The 26,058-nt window shown below is 35.8% G+C and overlaps 1 protein-coding gene and 1 long non-coding RNA gene across 2 annotated transcripts in view; one reads left to right on the top strand and one right to left on the bottom strand.

The window, feature by feature from the left end:
• Positions 1-2,014, bottom strand: part of LOC125486403 — a 42,050-nt gene extending 40,036 nt beyond the window's left edge. The window contains exons 1-2 of the long non-coding RNA XR_007265079.1: positions 1,956-2,014; positions 1,767-1,863 (exon numbers count right to left, since the gene is read on the bottom strand). This is a non-coding gene — a long non-coding RNA (uncharacterized LOC125486403). The remainder of the gene's footprint in view (positions 1-1,766; positions 1,864-1,955) is intronic.
• A 5,058-nt stretch (positions 2,015-7,072) lies between these two features.
• Positions 7,073-26,058, top strand: part of LOC109916369 (nuclear receptor subfamily 5 group A member 2-like) — a 99,348-nt gene continuing 80,362 nt past the window's right edge. The window contains exons 1-3 of the mRNA XM_048613808.1: positions 7,073-7,275; positions 15,439-15,557; positions 15,906-16,047. Of these exons, the coding sequence (XP_048469765.1) occupies positions 7,152-7,275; positions 15,439-15,557; positions 15,906-16,047 (385 nt within the window). The 5' untranslated portion in view covers positions 7,073-7,151. The remainder of the gene's footprint in view (positions 7,276-15,438; positions 15,558-15,905; positions 16,048-26,058) is intronic.

The raw sequence follows: 26,058 nt of genomic DNA, 5'->3' as shown, positions 1-26,058 counted from the left end.
GGGATTAAAATCCAACAGCCCTGGTAGTAGCAAGTGATTCTCCTGCCACATGATTCAACAAGATGGGCACAAAGACACTGATCACATAGAACAGAAAATTCCAAGATAACAGTCAATATTGATCATGACAGAATGAGCACCATGTATCTCACTCAAAAATGGGAAAATTAACCCCAACTGCAGTTGAGATAGTGGTTCTGTGTCTAGTACAATTGTTTTCTGCCTTCTAATTAGAAATTTGATTGAGGCTCAAGATCTAAGTTTTCAGACCAGTGACCCCCACTGAAAATGCAAGGACATGATTGGTCTGGATTGTGATAGTTCACCAACTAATCATGATGAGGCTGTGCACTTGCATAATGGTTAATCAATGCACAAAGTAATAAACAGCACCCAGCTCCAGCATCTACAACTACACACCAGAATCCCCAGGTGAGGAAGCAGAACAACTGAAGAACTATACGAAGAGTTGCAGATTTAACCCTAATTTACCTTCCAGCATCTTAGCAATTAAGTAGTTTATGATGTCTCTTGCAAAAATCAAAGAGTGTCTATTGGGCTATGCAAGTACACAAGACCTGAGAAAGCCCATTCAGTCTTATTTACATTTTGTGACACAGTCCCATCTTTCAGCCCCAATGGCTATGGTAAATAAATTAAAGCAAATAAGCTTTCAGGCAAAGCCCATGTTTTCCTCAAAATTTATTGACTAGGAAAATATATTATTGACAAGGATATTACCTTCTGACTATATGTCTCTTTCTCTGTTTTATCAAAACTGTCAACAGGGTATTTGTTTTCTGTGATAGAATCTGTTAAGTGGCTACATGACATACACTGATTTAGCTTTGAGCCAAGATGAGCATTTCCTCTCAGTGAGTACATTGTTACAGCAGGTTAAAGGTTACCGAGCCATACTCGTAGGCTGTATTTTAAGATCGGTAAGGTAGTCAGTAGGTGTCAGTAGTTATGACTAGGTAATGAAAATTCCTGGTGGACTTTTTCCAGAGAGGGGTCATTGCAAAGCTCATTTTTGCCATTTTTTCTCCATTCCAAATTCTATATTTGAATAAACTAGTGTATATCTTGTGTGGAAAGATTGCAAGTAATTTATTGGGTAACATAACCATCCATCTAAAAGATTTCAAAGACAAAGCAGTACAAGAATATCTTTGCTATTAGCACAAAATTATATCTTAATATGTGCAGTTATATTTCTGCTATGGTTCTGCTTCTTTTTGTATTAATTTCTTTCTTTAACTTAAGGATAAAAAATAGATCATGAACATTAAATATATGGAATAGAAGCAGAAATATTAACAATCACACCATAAATTTGTGTCTTTAAGATCCTGGCTGATTTCCCACATTTCTAGTACGATTCTCTTTCTATTAAAAAGAAAATAATCATTGGAACTAGATTAATGGTTAAATCTTACATGTGAAATTTCTGTTTACTATAACATTTAAAATAAAAAGTAATGGCTCCAATAAGTTACCAGAGAAGATCTTTATGTTAAGCATTTATGCTCTAACAAGATGAACAGTATTTTTTAACCAAACAGTTTATAACAATATCACAAGTCAGTCAACAACCGTGGCCTTGAAATTACTTAGTGCTGTATTAGCAGCCAGCATTGCCTGAACAAGGAAATTAGAGTTTAGGCCTCAGCAACACACTCAATTGTCACATGTCCTCACAAACCAAAACACTCCTGCTCCTTCTTGCTCCACAGAAAAAGGATTTTTAAAATGAAATCCCATACCTCATTGTTTATCCAGGGCTGTTGAAGGTTTGTGAACAGTGCAGGACCAGCACCTACTTCATTTATCATCAAGCTTTAGAAATGGATCCTTCAACAGCTTTCAGTTTATAAGCAACATAAGACATGTTTTAGGCTTCCATCAGAGTGCTCAAAGAAAACAACCAACAATTTTAAAAGTCGAATCAATACCTGTGTAGATTAGGCATGGCTTATATCATTGTTTCTATCCTTGTACTTAGTAAATCACCTTCTTTCTTTCAGCTGATAGCTATGTAGTAGGGATAATTTTATAAATGGGCACACCTGACTAAGAACCACACTGCCAGAATCACATGTCAGATATTTAGGTTATGTTCTCTATAATTTTTCATTCATGCATGTTGCTTCGATGTTGTTGCATTTTAATACACAGAACACATCATAGTTTACAAGTTATGACCTTGATAGACAATGATGTTCCCAGATGTATGTTCCACTAGTACCACGCAATGCTTAAACCATCACTTTCAGATCTTTTGCACTGTTTCCCGCTAAAATCAATTCAACACTATTCAATAATGAGGAAGTAGAACAAGCTTGTGAACTTTCTTTTTCACTGGGATTGAGACCATCTGTGTAACTGCCTCTACTGCTTCCATTAAGTCGCTGTAATGCTTCCCACTCATCAAACTCAGTCCCTCACAATCCCACCAATCACCACCACCATCATCTCCAATCTGGCCTGGCTGTGAACTTATACGCTTCTATGGCATTCATCCTACCTAAAACTTGATATTCTTTCCATATCTCTCAGTCAGGCTGAAACAGAGAGATCACAAGCCATATATCATCTTATATATTCACTCCTTCTACTCCTGGTACACTGTAGTAGCAGTGTGTATCAACTGCAAAATACTTTGCAGCAACTTGCCAATCCTTTGGTAGCACCTTCCACACCATGACACATCTAGAAGGGCAAGTTGCAACTGTGACATGGGAACTACCAACTGTAAGTTCCCCTCCAAGCCACATACCATCTAACTTGGAACTACTGCATTCCTTCACTGTCATTTGGTCAAAATCCTGGAACTCTCACCCTAACAGCACCGTAATCCATACCTGCGTCAGATGGACTGTAGTTTTTCTAAAAGGTACTCAGCACCATCTTTCTAAGGGCAATTAAGAATGGGTAATCAATGCTGTGTCTTGCCAGCAATGCTCATATCCAATGAACAAATAAAGAACAAAAAGAAGTGTTGATCCTATATGACCATAATCTGACCTGTTAACTACATTTGTTCTGCATCTGGAGGTTTAGCTATCCCCATCTCCATAACATTGTCTGCATCCATCTCTGGCACACTGCCTAACTCAGTTCTTCTGTCACTGAAAGCCTCATCTATATCTTTGTCATTTTCAAATTTGACTATTTTAATGTCACTCTGACCTGCCTCCGTCGTAAACATAAACTCATTAAAAAACAATCCTGCATAATCCTACTAACTCATCGTCTTGTTCTGACCTAAATTAGTTCTTGATCATTCAAGATGTCAAATTTAAACTCCTTGTTATTGTGCTTAGGTCCATTCATGTCCTTACCTTTCCCACCTCTGTAATCTCTTATAGCTTGACACCCATCACAATGAACTCACTGGCTTTGACATTCTAGATCACATATTCCTTCAATCATCATTGGTGGCCATTTACTGTCCAATTCTAATGCACTGGCATTCCTTCCCTAAACTGTTCTGCCTCCCGAACTATATGACCCATGTTAAAACCCACTAATTTCAGCAAGATTTAGCCACATCTCCTTGTATCTCATTCTTTATCCCAGTGCTCATTTTGATTACATTTTTGTATGAGTTCACAGCAAAGCCAAATTGGAGATGATGGTGGTGGTGATTGGAGGGGTTGGGAGGGGCTGAGTTTGATGAGTGATGGGAAGCAGTAGAGCCAATTACACAGATGGTCTCAATCCCAGTGAAAAAGAAGGTTCACAAGCTTTTGGTTACAATTTTTAACTGCAATAATTCTATCCATTTGGAATTTTGGTCCATACTCTTGTAGCTCAGGGGATATCATATGCCACCTGACTCCAATGTCTGCAGTCTGGTTATCATTTATGAATCTGATCAATTTGCACTGTATTACTGAATCCATGTCATTCAAAATATTAGGAGTTATAGCACTCATCCACTCTGCTTAACATGTCTTCCACTTTAGCATCGCTCTCGTAAAAAAAACCTACTAAATTTGGACTTTTTAAATTCATTCATTGGAATGGAGGCATCACAGGCTAGGCCAGCATTTTTGTCTGTTCCTAAGAGCCCAGAAGGTGGTTAAGAGTTAACTACATTGTTGTGGGTTGGGAGTCACATTTGGGCCAGACTAAGTAAGGATAGTACACAACAATAACAACAACAACAACAACACCGGACCTGAAACGTTAACTCTGTTTCTTCCTTCACAGATGCTGCCAGACCTGCTGAGCTTTTCCAGCAACTTTGTTTTTGTTCCTGATTTATAGCATCCGCAGTTCTTTCAGTTTTTATCAAGTAAGGACAGTAGTTTGCTTCGCTAAGGGACATTACTGAACAAGATGGTTTTTTTCCTGACAATCGAGTCATCGTTAGACTCTTAATTTTCCAGATTGATTTTATTGAATTCAAATTCTACCATATGCCATGGCAGGATTTGAACTTGGCTTCCCAGAACATTACTTTGGTCCCTGGATTAATAGTCAAGTGATAATACTGCAAGAACATTGCCTCTCAATGTTCATAGCAATGAGATTTTCTCATGTGAGAAATACTATTGAGGAATTTTGCCCTCCCTGATAGTGGCAGGGTAGGTGGCAGGAAGGGCAAATAATCAGGCAGGTTATCTCTGGCACCTTGGGAAGGTCCTTGGGGAATCTTCCTGACCCACCAAATAAGACTTTTAAGTGCTCAATTATTGGCCACTTATGGGCCTTAGTCTGACACTGGCCAAACTACCTGACTTCCCAGCAGGTGAGAAAATACCTGCTTCTCCAACATGAAAACCAGTGTGGCCTGCCTGGCCAGGTTAGAGTACCTGCACTTGCTCCAATCTTGGATCAGTGGAGGCTAGGGTGGGATTTGGGGAGGTGGAGACTGAAAGCCACTGACCTTCTTTCTCGATGATCCCACCCTCCCCCCCAATAAAACACTATGTCCAGATCAGGTCTCCATGGCTGTACAAGCTGACCTCCACCACCCACTCTGGCTTCTAGTGGCTGCTGGCCTCTCATTGGCCAGCAACTTCAGGCAAGGCAGGGCTTTACTGGCAAGATACCCTTTAGAATGAGAAGCCAATGAAGTCACCACTTAAGTATCTGACTGGCACAATCCTGAGGGCTTTCTCACTGGTTGGGAAGGGGGATTAGACCCCTTGAAGGGGACTTAGTACAGAAGAAGCTAAATTCAGCCCAACGAATGTGCTATAACCTTGAACATTCCACCAACTTTACACTATTCTCTGCACAACCAGGGAGATCCACTGAATTGAAACATCTCATATCATTTCGGGTACTTCCAGAAAATATACTGTCACTTGTGTTACAATATGTACTTCTTTCTGATTCAACTCAACAAAATATTCAAACTTATACAGCACTTACAATTTAAAAATTAGTTTCACAACTATCATGCTTCTAAAAATCCCAAAGCCTTAGAGCCTGAATAACCCCATATGCAGTAGCCCTCCTTAAACATTACTGATACGGATAATTATATTTTCATGTGCCACTTGTTCTGCTACTTCTCTTCAACTCTCTGCCTTTTTTTTAAAAGACATCTAAACTGTTAGTACTTTGGAATATGATAATGGCATAGTTGTAAACATCAGTTTTGCTATTGGGTCAATAACACTTTGCAGCACATACCATCAGTTATAAGTAAATTTTACAATGTCTCACAAGATTGTCCTTTGTGCAGCAAATCTCTTAATATGAGCACACAAGGAAACTTAAGCATGGGAAAAGGCTCTTTGTCCCAGCAAGACTGCTTCATTTTATTTGAATACAAATTCATCTTCCTGCAAGTATGAATTATACAAGGATGTTTCCTGCACCAATAATTTTGTCAAGGTCATTGCTCAAAATAACCATGCCTTGGTCACCTCAATACTTGACTTCCCAGGGTCTTGATGGGTGGTCTCCTGATTTTAAAGCATGACAGACATCAAATTTCACTGTCCACGTACCATCTGATATGAAGACCTTCATAGATAAATGTCAAAATTTCCACTTGTCTCCTACTACCAATGTAATTGATTAAAAGTCCTCATTCTCTTTTACAAACCCTTCCATGATTTTTTTCAGACACATATCTTTGCAAATGTCTTACAACACAATGCTTTGGCACACAATTGTTGTTTTTCTGAGCCTAGACCGCAGAGTATTTCTCCCCATTAACTTCCACCCTTCCATTGGTGGAAAGCCTTTAACCATTTTGGAAGAGCATTCTGTTAGTCTCTTCTCAAACATGCTGCCTGACTGAACCTCCCAGATTTTCAAAAGCTTCATCAACACTTTATTTTAAATCAAATCTTTGGTCACCTTTCTTAAATCTCCCAACATTAGCATCACATCAAAACTATCCTTTTCTGAAGTGTTTTAGAGTGTTTCGTTGTATTAAAGGTACAAGTGTAAGTCATTTTTGCTGTTCCTTTAATATTCTTTGGTTTGACTAATGCCATAGTAAAACATGATATATATTCATAATAACTAAATGGCTCTCAGTTTATATTTGCTACAGCAACCATAATGTATTTTCATCATAACTTTATTGGTCTTCATAGTCCTAAATGCAAATATCAGCTCCTGAATAAACTTGCCAAGTAGTTCATATGAATTTACACAAATTGCTATCCACAAAGCTTTTCAGGTTTAGAGGATTTGTACACTAATTTTACACTAATTTCAATGGGAAATCCTCTTGGCATACATAATTCATTATGTAAAAACTGAAACTAGTTAAAGACACAAATCTATGCTGAAAAGAGACAATTAACCATTTAAAGAAGAAAGTCCATTAAGTCCTCTCTCACAAGCCTTCTTTACATTTCAAGATGAAAAATTTTTTCATTCATTCCCTCTCCACTAGTCTTGGTTAATTATTTCTTTTGTATTATCTGTGTTATAAAAAAAAACCTTATCTGTCATTCTGTCAGTTTGTAATGAGGATTTCTTATCATCTTCTCTGAGGTCACCTGACCAGAAGAACCAATCAAATGTCAAGAACAAGATCCTATTTCTCTGATTAGCCCCCATCATGATCTGCCTTGTGCAGTTTACAGCAGCATTGACACACATCCTGATCAGAGTTCAGTAACTAGTATACCACCTTAGTTTTCCAACCCATTTGATTTTTTTTCAATTGAATGATATTTAAAACTAGGCCAGAGGTAACGCTGTTTGGAGTGGATTCCTTTAAAGGAGTAATGTCTGGTAGTTCTTCTTTGGTTCCGCCTGGCAGTTCCATCAAACAAACTACTCCAGATACATGTAAGTATTTTCAAACATTTATAAAGGTGGATCTGTTACATGTTAGTTTTAAAACACCATAAGGTGTTTTAAATAAACAAGTTCATTGTACTGCATTTGATTATAAAATTGTACTTCAGCAACGTACTATCTTTGAATTCAAAGTTTATTGAAAGTGCAACTGAGATTTCGAATAAGTGGCGAGTCTAGGATGTTGACAAACTCATAAAAATTATTCATTTGTAAGTCATTATCATAATAGTTCATATGCATCATAAAGATACTCCAGATATGTTGCCAGAAAATGTAAACAAAAGTAAATAAAACCAAACCTGAAACATTTATTTCATTCTTACCTGGCAAAATGTAAGATACATATAAAAAGACGTAGATTTTTTGAAAAATGAGCAGTAATGGAAAAATTGAACAATCCAGCTATGTTTTCAAGAGCGTACATGTTATCAAAAAATTAGGTTTTAAGTTGGGAACTATGGGACATAAGTTGTAGACACACAAATTGACACTGTTCAAAGTATCTAATTTATCAACAGATCTTACAAAGCAGAATTGTAGTTCTTGTTATTTTATAGGTTAGTTTGAAATATAGCTTGAAAATTTATACATATAATCTTTCCTTTACATTTATTTAATAGTGTTGTGAAAAATGTTATACTGCATCTAAATCTTAGTGTATCCTAAATTTAAAAAAAACTTTTGCAGACATAGGCAATGCCAAGAATGTCTTACTACGTCTGGTAATAGATTGTAAATACCTTCCTTTAAAAGAAAACTGCAGTTTTTCTTAATATAATGCCCTGGCACTTTGTATTAATAAGCAATTACACATGTTTGCTACTCACTTGTTCTGTTAAGAAAGAAAATTACATTGTGATAGTAGTAGCAAAAATGAATCAATAGAAAACACATTACATTCCAGGGAAGAAAAAGCATTAACAGTGTACATTTTTAAAGGAACTACACGTACAGCATTGAGAAATAACATACTTTATACAAAGTAGTCATAAAAATCTAATTATATTGTTTAACAAGTATTTTGTTACAATATACTGCTCCAAAAGGATATTTAAAATTATATTAAATTCTATATTAAAATTAATCAGGTAATGAAATAGTTTTATTTTGTTGGAGATATTCAAAGAGCAACCAAAAAGATGAAATACAACTGATTACATGGCTGAGAAACAGATGATATTGATGCTAATTTATTGTCAAATTACTTCAAGGAATTTGTACTTCAGGAACTCGTTTTTTTCTAAATTTCTTTTGTTTCAAAGAAATAATTTGGAACATTAATTTGAGAAATTGTCATTTGTCATGAACTACCAGATAAAATAGAATTCACATTTCAAGGAAATTCTTTAAAATATATTAATGCCCTATATGCTTTATTTATTGTTTATAAAGATTTCTGAAGTAAAAATGTTTACTCTAGTTAAATAGAGCCTCATAGATCTAAATGCATATTTATATTTGAAATAACATTTAGTTAGTTACTTGTTAAGAAAACTATAGCACTCCAAAGATACTGTATAACTATGTTGAATTGTAACTCTCAAAGGTATTGTTTACCTTGTGTCTTTTTATTGAAGGGAATGGGGGAGGGGAAGTTATTTGCTGTTATATTCAACATGAGTATATACATAATACATCACAAGTTAAGGTGGAAAAATACATCTTAAATTTGATCAAATTCCATTTCCTTATTTTGAATTTAAATATCTGTGATTCACATACAATCAGAAGTGGATAAATTTTATTCATTAAAATGTCTCACATTCTAATTACACTTCACAACTAAACCAAATACATATATTTAATGTTGAAGAAAAATGTCAGTATTTATTTTTTTTTTCAGAATATGTTTTATAGTAGTGTTATCAGTTTATCCTCAAATAAGCATGAATTTATATTTAAATACTTTATTTAGAATTTAATTTTTTGATGGACTGATATAGGGAGGAATGAACAGCTTTTTCCTTATTTATTTGAAAAATTACAGTGAATTGATTTTGTTGAACATATACTGAAAATATTAGCAGTAATCATTTGAGCAATGAGACTATATGCAGCGACTGGGCCCATGCAAAGTACTTGCATCTTGTTAAGATCTTTGGTTAAAAAATTTGTTTCAAATATAGTTTAACAAACAATGATCAATATTTAAATAAAATTGGAAAGGTAACTGCATTGAACTTTCTAACAAGGTTTTTGTATTCCCTGAGGGATATGAGTTTTGAATGAAATATCAGCAAGCCACACTGAAAAGAAAACAGTGTACTTAATTCAAACAACTGACAGCTGAATACCATTTCAGCAGTCACTGGGATAAAAGATTTTAGCTTTGCAATAATCCCTACATCAATGTATCTTATTTTTCATGCTATAACACCAATGATAATTTTTACCAGTGTGGGAAATTGCAATAAAGAAAGAAAGATTTACTTATGAGTTACTACTAGTAGTTACATTTCATGACCTTAGTAAACTAAAGCACTTAAAGTAATATTTTTAATGTACACATATGATAATAACACTGATGTTTCATCATGCTTACATTCTGCTATTCCAATTTTTGTACAAATGAATGAGTAATGCACATTGACAATATTTTTCATTTAATAAAAGATTTGTTGTATGAAGAGCTTTGTGGGTTTAACTTAAATTTAATTACTCTTATTTCATTTGCCTTTTTTCTATATACAGGAGAGTATGAAATGAGAGGTAGTTCCTGCTTACTGATGAGGTCATGTTTTACAAGATTTCTGAAATCACCCTCTGCCACTGACATGCATTAAATGATGGTTTTAGGGAAAAAGACTTAAATTATCAGCATATATTCTGATAAATCTTCGACTGTTTGAAACAGTATGGCTTATGTTTCTTTCAATGATATTTGAAAAATGTTGTGCTGAGCTGTTGTTTCTGTTCTAATAATGCACCCATCACTGATCGTATGTATATTGTAGTATTTTAAACAAAAACTTAAAATTATGTCATTGAAGATTAATGTCCAATTCAACATTCCTGCTTTTCCCAGTACCTTCAAAATAACCTAAAATAAATAGTAACTTTTGACTTTTTTTTAATATAAAAGATACTTCAACAGGGATGAGAACAACAACAGCTGTTGGAATGTTGCAGTGGTAACATTCATGTTTCTGTGCTGGTGAACTATACTCAAGGCCTGTAGTTCCTAAGGAGAGATTTGGGAGACAAAAAGAGACAGAGGAAAGAAGACTATTGGGACAGAACAAGAAATGAAACAAAGCAGCATCCAGACATTTCAGAAATACAGCTAGAAGATAGAGCAGGACAAAGCTCAGGACATTATAGAGTCAGCAAAATAAAAAAAATGTAAATAAAGACACAAAGGTTGTTTGAAAGTGAATCAGAAATAAAGAAGAAAAAGAATAAAGCAGAGAAGAATATAGAAGTCATAAAAATAGGTAAAGAAGCAAAAGGCCATGCCACATAATAATCAAAAAAGAGACAAAAAGATAAATATAGAATGCTTGATGGATAAAGTGTAAGCAAAGTGGGAAACAAAAGAGTGCACACAAGAGCAAATATTCAGAACTAAGTGATGAGGTGAAAGGAGAAAAATAGAAAACTGAAAGATCTTCTTTAAAATTTCCTATCATGGAAAGGGATAAATTGATTTGACAGCCACAGTCTTTGTTAAAACAGGATAGGCCAGATTTTAAATATTTAAAAAATGTTTAAAAATATGTTTCCTTTACCCTTTCTTGTTCATAATAAAATGATTAACATGATATTCAATGAACAGCAGATAAGTACCTAACTTAAATCATATCTGTTGGCTTTTTAAAATTTAGATTTTATTTTATTGAAATGTAGAAATGTAATAAATCCCTTTGAAAGAATTGCATTTTGTAATAAAGATGCCAAGCACAATTGAAATTACAAAATAGAAAATATAATTTTACATTTGAATTGTAATATCTACTGACCATAACAAATCTTGAGAATTAGCACATTCAGGATCAGTTTCATTTTATCAGTATTAAAAGCATTATTTGTACCAGGTCAAAAGTCAATATAAATCACTGGCAATGTTAAAAGCAAACTGGACTGAAGAAGTCAAATCATTCAGAAAAAAATACTTTCCTTAAGAAAACACAAATGAAAGAAAGAAACCAATTTTGAAACGTCATATGAGTTAGCATTTTGATAATTAGTTTTGAATTGACATGGTTACTCATGCCATTGTTCTCCATCCAACCATGACCTTTACTTCAGTATGGCATTAGTCCTACTCTCTCCTTATTTCCAGACGATGCTTCAATAAAGATTTCCAAAATAATCTGGGGAGAAATTGGTGTTTGTAAAAGTGACTATGAAACTGTCAGATGGTCATTAAAAATCCAACCTGTTCATGTATCTTTTAGGAAAGGAAAGCTGCTCTGTGTGAAATTAGACCTAAACTAATCCAGTTGATTCCTAACCACCAGCTATAGTCATCTGGCAAGATACCCAGTCATCAAAAAGAAGACACCTCACCATTTTCTTGGTGCAATCAGTTAAAGGCAATTAATACCGGCTGGGCTGGCGATGCTTACAACCCAAGAACCTAAAAAAAAGTGATATTTACGAAGGAAAAAACATTCAGAGGGAATGTATGCGTTGTTAATCATAACAAGATATGTCATGAACAGTGATGATAACGTAATAACAATCAGCACCAGATGTCAAAAAGTAAATGTTATATTGACCATCTTGCATCCTTCCTCAGTTCAGTACTGGTGACAAAAACTAGGGGAATTAAAACCAACTTTTGATATTGCCCAGCCCTCACCTCGCCGCGCCGTCTACTCCCCGGCGCTCAATCACACTCAGCCGGCAGGTGGCGCACGTGCGGCTGTGCAGCCGCTCCGCGCTGATTGGTCCCACCGTTTATCAGTCAGTAACTCAGCACCTGATTGTCTCATGGCCTTGTCACCAGGACAACCATGGACCAATAGGATGTCGGCACTTGGAAAGGGCCCTGCCTACTCCATGCGCCCCTTTTACTTCGGCGCCTGGTTCACTCCCTGACCCAATGTAGGATGAGAGAGAGAGTCATGTATAGTCATTCCCGAGGCTGAAGGTAATGATCAGTCTGGGGGAAAGGCAGGTTGCCAAATATTATTATTTTAATGTTATTTATGAAACGGTGAACCTCGTAAGCTCTGTCAAAGGACTTTTAAAAGTGTAAAAAAAACCTCCAAACTGCGGCTCCTTATAACCAAATCCCTCCCCGGAAATGTTTTATTTTCTTACCAGAGGAATCAAGTTACTGTGAGGGACTGGGGCAAGCAATGTTAGTAGATCCTTCAGAAATATCACAATAATAATTCAACTCTAGTGCAAAACGACTCGAATTTCCTCGTAAAAATCCAAAGTTTGCAATGAATTTTGTCTTTAAAAGGGCTCTTCTTACTTCAAAATAGGCAATTCTTCTACATGTTATTTTCTGGAATAATGATGATATTAATTAAAATCTAAACTGAGGTGGTAGCTGATGTCAGTGCGGTTACACAGTGGCTGGTGGCTGCCTGGATCTTTATTTTGACAGGTTGTAAATCGAGGCGATTCTCGTCTGAGGTATCATTAAACTATATCCAATGTTGAGCACAGAAATTGTACTTAGAATAAATAAAGTGTTTGGTGAAATGTTCAATGCACGAATTCAGCCAGTTTGTGTAGCCTGTTTTGGTTTAATAAAGTAACTTTAGAATTCGGCTTGATCTTTATTCACGGCCGTGCTCTGAGTTTAGAGAATAAAGCCTGTGTTTGTGGATTTCTGAGCTGATACAAGCTTTAGTGGACAGGTGTTTTTGTAACCGAACGTAAAGATATCAGCTTGATTTTTTTTGTCATAAATTATGCGAGACAGGAATATTTCACCCGCGGAGTTACTACGAATTTGACGAATTAAACTCTACTGACATATATTTCGAAAAATATATTTAACACGTTTGCAATTGTTTGGGATTTGTATGCATTGTTCCTTAAATTTCTGCACAGAATTGCCCCGTAGGTGCGCAGAAGGATTTTGAATGCATTTAATGCCTCCCGGTTCATTTAAGAACGATGTTTTTTCTGCCCTGTTTGGTCCTGATCTTTACAAAATTGAATTACCCTTGGATGATTATTCTACCTATAAATAAATGTTTCTTGTCAGCGGCCTACGTAACTGAACATATTTCCCGTCAGCGCCAAATAAAATGTATTTTGTTCAACTTTCCCATTGATGTATTTTAATATGTTTAACATGATCATATTTCTTTTTGCTATTCTACAACAAGACTTTTTAGTAAGCAGTATAGGCGTTCCGCTTCACGTCAAAGCCGCAAGTCATATAACCCGTGAGAACGACGGGCCTTACAATGCACCGTTGTATACTCCGCAGCATTCTAATAATCTTCTTCCCGTTCAAAAACGATGGAGGGGAGAAACCTCCCTTTTTTGTTGAATTATTCAAATTTTCGCCCGTAAACTTTGAATCAATAAGATATTCGAAGTAAACTTCCGCTTCGTTCTCTTTAAACTCAAGCGACGCATATGTTGATTCGACGAAAGGTGACACTTGTAACATGGTTTTAGATAAATTACCCAATTGCAGAAACTTTTGGTTTTAAAATGAAAGGTCAATTCCAACGGATCGTGATGATTGAAGCGGACATGCAACTGTGTTAATGTCCCACTATCTTAAAAAAACACGAAAATGAAAATTTATCAATCTTTGGTTCGACTGTTTAATATTTCCTGCATGCCAGTAGTGCAACATTTAAGTATTAATAACATTTCGAAGGAAAGTTCCTGTTCAAAAGTTGAACTAATGAAACATCCGCGATATTTCACGCATATACAATACAAAACGTTATACCATTTATTCGGGATCCACCAAACAAAAGGGTGTGTGTTAAAACGAGATACTTTTCCTACGTTGATCTTACGTTATTCGTTAAGACCTGATCTCAGCACAGGCTTTAATGTGACTCAAATTTTCATCAATAATAAGAATCGAGACGCAGACTTTCAGAAACACCTTGACAATCAGATTTTTTTTCTGAAATAGGTATACATCCGTTAAAGCTGGTTATGTCTCTCGCGGTCCATTACCAATTACAGGAGAAACATGGCTCATTAGCCGAATATTGAATAGTACCTGACACAGGCAATTAATTTTCTTGATAATTGGGAGGCGGGGGAGGATATAATTCAACTTTTTCCAGAGGAATGTTTAGTTAGTAAGAAAAATAATCCCCTCTCAATTAAAATAAATTATTTGGAGGAGGTCTTAGCTGTCTTTCTTGCTCTGTACGTTCAAAATTATAGCTTGTTTCGTGATTTTGGGTTTTTTTTGGTGTTTGTCTTCCTGATCATACAATCGAATTGCAATCTGCGTCTCGAAGTACGAATCTTTGAGAGCCGCACTTTCCCTTTCATCCAATGCATTGTCTTTTCCATTTCAGGATAAACAGGATTTTAAGGTTTAGCTATTTATAGATTGGTAGACAGAATGGAGATTTTAATAATTTATTTTTCCGTGTGATTGGAAGCTTATTGAACGTGTAGAACATAAAGCATGTGTTAAATTTAAGTGCCACCGATTGGCATTAATCCAATCATAGCTTGTGGGACCAAATACCGGAAAGAGCGGGACTCTATTACAATCTTTGTTAATGTTAAATACTATTTTTCCTAACAATGTTGTGGGACACACATTTTTAAAACCTTGTGAAAATAAATTGAATATTCACTTGCTGAATAAACAAGATATTCGGGTTTCAGTTTTCGTGTAATTTCTTTTATAAATGTGAAATGGAAGTCCATCAGTGGAACTGCACAGAACCTCAAATAATCATTTGTTATTGATGCTTCGATAGGAGCATCTCTCAGTTACGTCTGTGGGCAGGTCAACGTCTCCATGGCAAACTGATGTGTGATTTGTGAGCTTTCTATAAATTACTGTCTTCAGAGAGCGTCAGAGGCAAAAGGCATTTCTTAATATCCAGTTACCTCTGAACTTCGGTGAAACCAGGGACCACCCGGCTCGAGTCCCTTTTGTGTGTGTGTGTGTGTGAGATTGTGAGAGAGAGAGACAGTTACAGCAAAAAAAAATTCACTGCCAGCCTAATTTTTATTTCTTCTGTTCAGCCCGTCAGTTCAAGGTGATGGACTACGTTTATGATGATGACTTGGATGAACTGTGTCCAGTCTGTGGAGATAAAGTGTCCGGTTATCATTACGGTCTGCTGACCTGTGAGAGTTGCAAGGTGAGCTGAACGGTACCCGCCGTGTGAATTCTAAAGATGTGTTTTTCTTCCCCAAATAATGGGGTTTTGGTTGTTTCTAAAACCCCTTTACTCAATGACAATGTCCGTTCAGACGGAATCAGGATGAAACTGAAATGAAACCCGATCGAGCGAACGAGAAAACCCAATTAACCAGTTCACCATTAAATCAAAACCATTACATATGTACAAAGAGATGCCAAATGTTGATTATTGGGCGGGTTTATTTGTGGGAATGTCTGGAAAGAACGCAAGTGATCGATTTGTGTTTAGTTTTGCTGCATTTATTCATTTTTCTATGTTAAGTAACTTTCAAACTTCTTCCCTTAGGGGTTTTTCAAAAGAACTGTTCAGAATAGCAAGCGCTACACTTGCACCGAGAATCAGAATTGCAAAATAGATAAAACTCAGAGGAAGAGATGTCCGTATTGCCGATTTCAGAAATGCCTGACCGTGGGAATGAGGTTAGAAGGTAAGCTGTGAATTGTTGTTTTAGCTGTTTTGAAATGATTTAATTTAGATCGTAAAACCGGGTTTTCACTGATGAATCATATTCGGGTGTGTATTTGAAACCTGACTGTCATTAAGGTGACAATTATGTAAAGGACAACTGGGGATCCGCAGCAAATGCTGGTTTACCCAGCGCCGCTCCCATCGATACAAACAAGTTTGTTTTAACTTAATTTTTAAAGTGAGATTTGATCACATTCATGTTAACGGAAAATATATGAGGTGTTAATAAGGTTAAACAAAGATCACATCGATTAGACTTCCTCTCAAAATTCTCAGGTCCGAGAGTGGAGTTTCTTAGAGGATTTTTCAATTTTACCGAGCTGTTGATGAAATGAAATTTTTCATAGCAACATTTATGGATCAGTATATACTATTAGCCATTGATAATATTATATTTACACTGCAAACTCATGACCAGATCTAGTAGGCCTTTCAGAAAATGGAAACAGACATGATGAGTAATGTGTCCCAGATGTTCACTTTCAGCACACAGAATATTCGGCATTTATACTGTGCTGAAGTTCCATTTGATCTAGAAGCATACATCATGGTGAGAATTGGCTCACTGGACTGAGTTGGGATTAGTATTTGATTCATTTATGTATTTTCCAAAAAGTTCCTTTTTAAAACGGACCATGAATTGCACGCAATTCTCTGACAATTGTAAGAGTCGTGGCTTTTCACAATGAGAGAGAATGTGAAAAATGGTACAGATGAACAATGAAAACAAAAATAGAGTGGAATAATTAGCAATAATCTCCAGATCAGCATAAAAACGCTGACAATGGGGATTTTCTGAAAAGTATTTTAAACATTTTAATATAGGGCAAATGCAAATGAAATAACTCAAGTTAATAACAATGAGAAGACATACCTGACCAAGTCTTAAAATTAAACTTGGGATGGAACCATACTGTATAATTAAAAATAACTACAACTTAGTGGAGAAAATTGAATTTTGACCATAATATTAGACCTGCTTTATTGTATTTTATTTAAAAATACATAGTTTAATGACAATTGCACTAAAATATAGCTCCTATATATAGTAAATATAAAATCAAAAAATACATATGCAGAATCCTTACACGTGCCATATACAATGTTGAATCACATGCACACTTGGACATTTTTAATTAAAAATAATTTAAGATCTCCCTTGCTATGAGGAATTTTGAGGAGTAATTCGAGTGCATTGACACATTTGTAGTTTTATTGAAGTAATATTTCAATAGCATGTGTGAAATGCTCAAATTGGATTTGCATTTTCACCCCCTAATATTTAAATTATAACAAAATCCTTCCTGCATTATTTTTTCTGTTTGGTTATGACGGGTTTGATCTATTTTCCTGTAGTACACATTGGTCATTATCTGTATAAATTCTGAAGGCTACATGCATGTAAACTATATAGACAACTCTCAATAAAATCATGTTGGAAAACAAACTGCAAGAATTTTCCAAGATACTATATTGGAGAAATATTTGATTTAAGAATTGGCCTTTCATTATGTTTTATCTGAATTTTTCCATGTCTCCTGCAACTCCAGGACCAAATTTCATTATAGCAGCCCGATCTCGATGCAAACTAGGAAAGTGAACTAAGGAACCATGAGATACTGTAGTGGAAAGATGGTGGAAATGTTGTTGTAAAAGTTTGTTAACTAATGCCTAAAAGCATTTATTCATCTCAGTCGATCCTATGCTCTTGGTGCCTTATACCAAAAATAGTGAAATTTCACTTTTATGGAAGATTGACCTCCGTGTTAAAATTAATTAATATCCCATGCATCTATTCTGTTCCTGAATTATGCAGCAGTAAACACAACTATATAGATGATATTTGGGTCCATTTTCATAAGAATGAAGTTACATTTTAAGTGTTACGCAGTAACATATTTGTGGTAGTGTAAGTATGCATTGGTGGGATGGGGATAAAGCAGGAGACTGGCAGTAGGTAATGATGTTCATTTGAACAGCTGTTACAGACAGGATGAGTTGAATCGCCTCTCTGTACACTATCATAATTCTGTGATAATATGAAATCCTTAGTCGTGAGGGAAGCGGTGTGTTTAAAGATTAACTGCCAGAATTACATGGATGCAATGGCTGGTATTTTTAAAAACTTTTATTTGGTGATACTCAGTAGCAGCAATATGTACCATCTACAAGATGCAGTGCCAAAGTTCACCAAAGATCCTCAAACAGTACCTTCCAAACACATAACCACCACCATCAGAAGGACAAGCTGCAGATACATGGGAACATCACTACCTGCAAGTTCCCCTCCAACCCACTCACCATCCTGTCTTGGAAAAATATCACCATTCCTTCACTGTTGCTGAGTCAAATTCCTGGAATTTCCTCCACAAGGGTATTGTGGATAAACCTGCAGCAGTGGACTGCAGTGGTTCAAGAAAGCAAGGAAAACTAGGAATGGGCAATAAATGCAGGACATCCACATCTCACAAGTGGATTTTAAAAAATCCTGGTCAAGGAGACTATCTAATCAAAGATTAAGGCGTACAAAGGGGCAAAAACAAGTGGTATTCCTGGAAATATTTCAGGAACCAGCAGCAGATGACTAAAAAGCTAATAATAATGAAGAAAATTGATAAAAATAAACTGACAGGAAATTAAAACAACAAAAAAAATGAACTTCTATGGTTATTTAAAAAGACAACAAGTAGCTAAAGTAAATGTGGGGCCTTTAGAGACTGCAATTCATGAATTGATAATGGGAAACAAGGAAGTGGCAGACAATTTAATTCAATATTTGACATCAGTCTTCATGGTGAAGGACACTATAAATATTGCAAAGATGACAGATAACCAAGGCGCTAATGGGAGGAAAAATCTGGTAACAGCCTCTATCATGGTTGGTGGGGGCAAAATATTTGACAAACTAATGGAACTAAAGGCAGACAAGTCAACAGGACCCAATGACCTGAGCCAAAGGGTTATAAAAGGAAATGGCCGCAGAGACAGTGGAGGCATTGGTTGAAATATTCCAGAACTCACTGGGAAGTTTCCAGTGGATTGGAAAACTGTTAGTGTGATGCCCTTGTTCAAGAAGGGAGGGAGTCAGAAGGCAGGAAACTATAGATCAGTTAGTCTAACGCCTGTCATTGGGAAAATGCTGGAGTCCAATATTAGGGAAGAAATAGCAAGCCATTGAGAAAAGCTTGACTTGATCAAAAAGATTTTTTTTTTGAAAGGACGTATTGTTTGACATTTTGCTAGAGTTGTTTGAGGATATAGTAAGCACAGTTGATAAAGGAGAATTGGTAGATGTAGTGTATTTGGATTTTGAGAAGACATTTGATAACATTCCACATGAAAGGTTATTGCACAAAATAGGAGCTCATTGTATTGGGTTAAGTATTAGCATGCATTGAGGATTGGTAAACACACAGAAGACAGAGAGTTGGGTTTAATTGATCTTTTTTCAAATTAGAGAGACAGAAAAGATGGAATGCCACAAAGATTGGTCTGAGGGCCTCAATTATTTACTGTCTATATTAGTGACTTACAGGAGGGGACAGAGTGTAATGTGTCCAAATTTAGTGACAATACAAAAAATAGGTGGGAAGCCACATTGTAATAAGGAGTCTGCAAGAGTATATAACTAGGTTGAGTGCATAGGCAGAAACCTCGCAGTTGGAGTTTAATGTAGGAAAGTGAGAGGTCATGCACTTTGATAGGAAGAATCAAATAGCAGACTTATTCAAATGGACAGAAACTCCAAAAAAGTGTAATGCAGAGGGGTTTATGTAATCTTGTGCATGTAACATAATAAGTTGGGATGCAGGTGCAATGAGTAATTATAGAGGCAAATAGAAGTTTGACCTTTATTGCTAGGGGGTTAAAGTTTAAAAACAGGGATATATAGGGTGTTGACTGAGGCACACATAAAGAATTATGTACAGTTTTGATCCTCATATTTTAAAAAGTGCTATACTGGTGTTGGAAGCTGTTCAAAAGAAATCCGGTAATTTACTTCCTAAGATGAAGAGGTTGACTTATTAAGAATGGCTAAATAGGTTAGGCCTTCACTCATTAGAGTTTAAAAGAATGAGAGGTGATCTTGTTGAAGCATACAAGATTCTGGGTTGGGGACATGTGCTTGACAGGGTAGATGTTGAGCAGATGTTTCCACAAGTGAGGAAATCTTGAGTTAGACCACATAGTTACTAAATTAGGGAGTGCTTATTTAAAATTAAGATGCGTAGGAATTTCTTCTCTCAAAGGATAGCGAATTTCTGAAATTTTCTGTTCCAGAGCATTGTGGAGGCTAGATCATTAGAAGTATTTCAAGAAGAGGTAGATTTTTGAAATAACAGGGAGTTGATGACAATGTTGAGCTGGCATTTAAGAGGAGTTGAGGCCTGGACTGATTAGCCATTAGTTGTTGATTGGTGGGTCAGGTTTGAGGGGCCAAAGGGTCTAGTCCTGCTCCTATTTTTTGCATTCTTTTGTTTTAATATTCTACATTAAGTTGTAGAAAAATAATCACAATATATCTAGGTTGCTTCATTTCTCATTTTTAGTGTAAATTTACCATTGAGTAGTTGCTTGAAACAGGAAAAAATGCATATCAATTATACTGGTTATCAAAAAAACTTAGTTAACTTGTAACTTTGAGTGAGCGAGGAATTTCAAGTAGTTCCACACATATTCAGTTTACCATGCAAAGTTGCAACAATAAGAGGCAACAGACTGAGCGGCACAAAGTTTATCACAAGTATTTTATTTAAATGAACTCCAAGTAAAGGAGAGATTTTATTTTTAAGGGTCCCTTCTTGAAATGGTAACAAGGTATTGAATAAATAATTACAGAAAGGTAAAACTTAAGTTGTATTTTAATTATATTGAGAAAACACAGTCTTAATCAAAACACTTGCAAAGAGCTGGCCAAATGTTGCAGACAATGGAGAACTTTGCAGAAAATCTTGGGATTGATGCAATGCAGGTGAAATGACCCACTGAGGATATCTAGCCCATTTTGCCTTATTGAAATAGACCTCCTTTTGTACAGTTATCAAGTTGGATCAATAATGGCTGGTAATCTGTTCTAGCTGATGTATTCCTTCCGGCAGGCCGGAGTACCGAGTATGGTGATGGGAAAGCTTTGACATGGAGAAGGTGAAGGTTGATAGGTTGTAAGTAATATTAGAATGCAAGTGCAATCATATATTATAGATGCAGACTCGCAAGTAAATTTGGACACATTGTTGTATGCTACAGTCTGACTTCTCCCCTGTTACAAAGACAAAACGTTATTGAATAGTACACATGTACAATTCCAAAGTACAAAACATTGTAAGGCTTTCTAGAAGGACATTCAACACATTCATAACATAAACTGAGACATTTCACTTCACTAATTTTTTTTGGCTCCAGAAATATTGAAGAAAGCCATCCGATTGAGAAAGGAAAACAGCTCTGTTTTTCAGCCGGGGCACAAAAGCATTTGTGACCATAAGAACATAGTAAATAGGAGCTGGAAGCTCTTGAACTTATTTCTCCATCAATAAGATCATGGCAGATTTTTTTATAGTAAGATCATGTTTAATCAAATCACAATGTGCCTACACATTAACCTGTTTCAAATGAAGCTTCAACATAGCTAAGGAGGCCCCTATGTAACTGATTTGCCTACAATCATGCTCTACGTCAAAAAAGAATAATGAAAACAGTGCTGTTGTAAATATATTAAAAATATTTTTATTTATCAATTTGCTCACATCCCTGATAGTGGCCAGATCATGTACTAAGTAACAGTGAAAATAGAAAGATGAAGATGGTTATGAATCAGAAAAAAGCAAGTAGAAAAGACAGGCAAGATCAAGCCCAAGAATGAAGAATATTTATTTCAATGCAAGAGGTCTTACAAACGGGACTGATGAACTCAGGGCATATATGGGAACATCGGACTGGGACATCGTAGCTATTACAGAAACTGATGCATGGATAGGACTGGCAGCTCAATGTTCCAGGTTTTAGGTGATATAGGAAGGATAGAAAGGGAGGCAGGAAAGGATAGGGATTTTTGATTAAGGAAAACATTACTGTAATTAGAGAAGATATTTCTGAGAGATCATTTAGTGAAAATATATGGGTTGAAATTAGAAATAAGGAAGTGATGATCACCTTGACCGGTTTGTATTATAGGCCCTCCAATAGAGACAATCAAGAGAAATTAGGTAAATGTGTTCAGAATCATGAATGAACATGATTATGGTGAAGTAGGGGAAAATGTTTCCAGTTCCAGAAGTTTCGGTAACCAAAGGGGTCAGATTTCTGATTAGCAAAAGAACCAGAGGTGGCACAGGAAAACAATTTATTTTACATTGTCTGTTTTGATCTGGGAAGCACTGCCTGAGAGTTAGAATGGCTTCATCAAGATTGAAAAGGGAATTGGAGAAATAATTGAGAAGAAAAAAAATTACTGAGCTATTAGAATGAGCAGGTAGTGAGATTAATTGGATTGCACAACCAATGAGCTGGCATAGGGATGATGGGCCATATGGCCTCCTTCTGTGTTATATCATTCTATGATTACTGAGATAGTATGGAATGAATCTATTCATCCCATGAAAGCTATTCATAGCCTGCATTGTTGGCATAGTCTAGAGGACACTTATTCACAGTGTGCATGATTGGAATGACATAGAAATATAGAAATAGCACTATTTCCACTAATTGAATTAGCGGGATAGAACAGACAGAATCCATTCACTTTGTGTATTTTGGTGATAGGAAGGAAGGATTCCATTCACCTTCTGAATTATAAGGATAGTTTAGAGGGGATCTATTCAGTGTGTTAGTTTTGGGGTAATATAGTGGAAGTCTCGTATATTGTTGGAATAACATGGGGGAATCTATTCATCTTTAATTTGAAAATCTAGTAGGATTCTATTCACTGCACACATTATTCGAATTAACTACAGCACTTCTTCCATCTCATCCATTATTAGGATAATATTGTGGGAATCTATTCACATGTCATCTAATATTTGCTGTTGACAGTGGGTATAAAATTGAAAAATATTGTTTCTGAATCATTGACAAATCTCATTGTGCTGAGTGCACAACATAATACATATATTTTGGGGCTGAATTTCCCTTGTCTAAACTGTTTTTCTACCATTTCTATGGCTTGTCCTAAATTTACAGCAGATACTTAAAATACTGAAAGTAATTAATGGTGAATAGTAAATGTAAAGTTATATTTCGAGTTGATATCTCTTAATAAGGTCCTAATAGCTTCATCTTTGTACTATTGTCCATGAACCTGCTGCTAAAAAAACAAATTATAAATAATTAGAAGTTGAAAAAAATGAATTTTTTTGAGCAGTTTTGTTCACAATTATATCATCTGATCAATTAGAATGCAGTTATAAATCCCAAAGAAACAGGATATAAATAAAGGGTTTGTTTTGGTCAGCTAGATATTTGATAAGCTTGACCGTAAATAAGAGTTTCCAAATCAAGCAACTCTAAGTTTCACTAAGCCTGATACAGAATAAATACTCATCAAGATACCAAAGCCAGCAAAATTTAGGCTCAGGTCAGGAAGTCTGCAATAAATGATTGATTTATTTTCAATTCCTTGTCACTAAGCATGATGACATCTCATGACCAACTTGACTCCAAACTATTCATGCTTATGCTCACTCCAAAGGAGCAGTCATGAGCTTGTCATTAGACAACTGGCACATAGAAACATCAGTAGGTCGACAATAGGTATAAAGTGCATATCTCCCTGAAATATGTATGTACTCACAGTGACATTCCTGACTACAGTGGGGAATACATGTACACTCATTGAACACTTCTTCTATCTGAAGGTGGAACTGCACCATTAACTGCTTACCTCCCTGTTATTAGGCCAAGGAAGTCAATGAGTCTTGGACATTCAAAGAGGTATTGCACAATTTTCCATCATTCAATTAATTGCAAAATGTGACATCTCAAGCTCAAAGATTCTGCATGAACTATTTACTGGACAACTAATGTCACCATGGTAGAAAAACCTGCACAGGTAGCTTGCAATGTGTGCATTGATATTCAATATGCAAAAATCAAATGGTGTGTGCTAGATTGAATATCACCATTGACTAAAAATGTGGAAGGAGCTTTGACAAATACACATTTCATTGTGAGATTTACTCCACCTTTTAAGGTATTAAATTTTTCAGTTTTGGTTTTACTATTGGAAGATAATTACAAAATTAAACGGGAGGTTATCAATGTATGCAATTAAAACTCTATTATACAGTTATTATAATGCACTGTGATATACTAGTGAAAAAGAGAAACTTTTAACTATGGAATATACATTTGTCAAAGCTGTATTAGCTAGATCAAACACAAGGCATTGGAGCATTGCATAAAAGTTACATCTTGTGCTTTTCTCTTTAGACCCATAATGTACTATACTAAACATACTGTACAGCTGACCAAATTCTGTTACACTGTAGAAGTGTATATAACATTGCACACAAAATCCTGACTGCTGTTGAGGCCAACTATAATTTTAATGTTCCAACTTCAATCCTGGTTCTGGACTTCAAATTTTAATATAATTTTGTTATGAACCCCCCATAATCCCATGACCGATGCTGGTTCAAATTTGCAAGGTAAGGAGAAGGACCCTTCACTTTCATCGACCAGTTATGTTGCCATTGCCACAAGCCTGGCATTTCTGGTTCCCTACTAACCCTGAGGCTGCTAGTTATGTTCATAGTTTGCTGTGTCCAGAATTTACCACTCTAACTCCCTAGAAACTTTTCAAACTGCTTTCATCAGCAACCCCTAAGATTTGACAGGCATCTGGAGACAAGGGATGCAGGACGTCCTGGTGCTTAAAGTCTGGCTGTCCATCCTCAATTCTATGCTGTTAGCCTTGTAAAGAGCTGGCTGAGCCTGCCTTTTCCTCTCACTATGACGTGTAACATCTCTGAAGTGTCCAAGCAGTAATCCACCAATGTTTTATTCCATAAACTGGATTAATTTTGAACTAATGCTATTCTAGAGTTATGTTCCCAAATATTAGGCATATTTTGGTCTGGGCAAAACTTTTAATCAAACATATAGTTCTTGTTTTATTTGTATTCTAGACTTTATTAGATTTTCTGTCAAAATATGCAGTTCAAATATACCAAATGAACTTTCATAGCTATACAATACGGTAAAGAGTAGCTAAAGCAAAACTTTCGTCACTTGGAATAAAAGATAGAAAAACAATTATCACAAGGAAAGAGGAAGTAGCAGAATAATTGAACAAATATCTTATCTCTGTCTTCACCATCCAAGTGACAAATTTATTACCAGAAATAACCTGTGGCTAAATAGAGTGAGAAAATTAAGACACGATGTCAGCAAAGAAGGTGTTAGAGATATTTAAGTGGGTAAAATCCAACAAATCTTTTGGACCTGATTACCTACAGCCTAGGGTTCTAAAGAAGACAGCTGCAGAGATTTTTGATGCACTGCACTGCTAACAATTTTACAAAATTCCTTCAACTTGGGACTGGCCCCTGCAGATTGGAAGTTTGCAAATTTAGCAATGTTTTCAAGAAAGGAGGGAGAGAGAAAAGAAAGAAGTACAGGTCGTATGAACAAGGGGCAGGATAAGTCCATTCAACCCCTTGAGTCTGCTCTACCATTTACTAAGAATATACTTAAGTCATTGGAAAAATGCTGGATTCTATTAACAAGAGAGTTTTAGCAATGTACGTAGGAAGATATACCAGTATTGGAACAAATCAACATGATTTTACAAAAGGAAAATCCTGTTTGACATATTTATTAACGTTGTTTAAGGATTTAAATTATAGGATCAATGAATGGGGATCCAGTAGATGTAGTCTCTGGATTTCCAAAAAGCATATGATCACAAAATTACATACATGTTGTGGTGCAACATGAGGCAAATCAGCCCATTGTGTCTAGTTCTCAGAGA

Source organism: Rhincodon typus, chromosome 28, assembly GCF_021869965.1.
Source record: "Rhincodon typus isolate 14 chromosome 28, sRhiTyp1.1, whole genome shotgun sequence".
NCBI lineage: Eukaryota > Metazoa > Chordata > Chondrichthyes > Orectolobiformes > Rhincodontidae > Rhincodon > Rhincodon typus.
The sequence above is the reverse complement of the archived record's forward strand: the minus strand, read 5'-3'. Positions and strand labels throughout refer to the sequence as shown.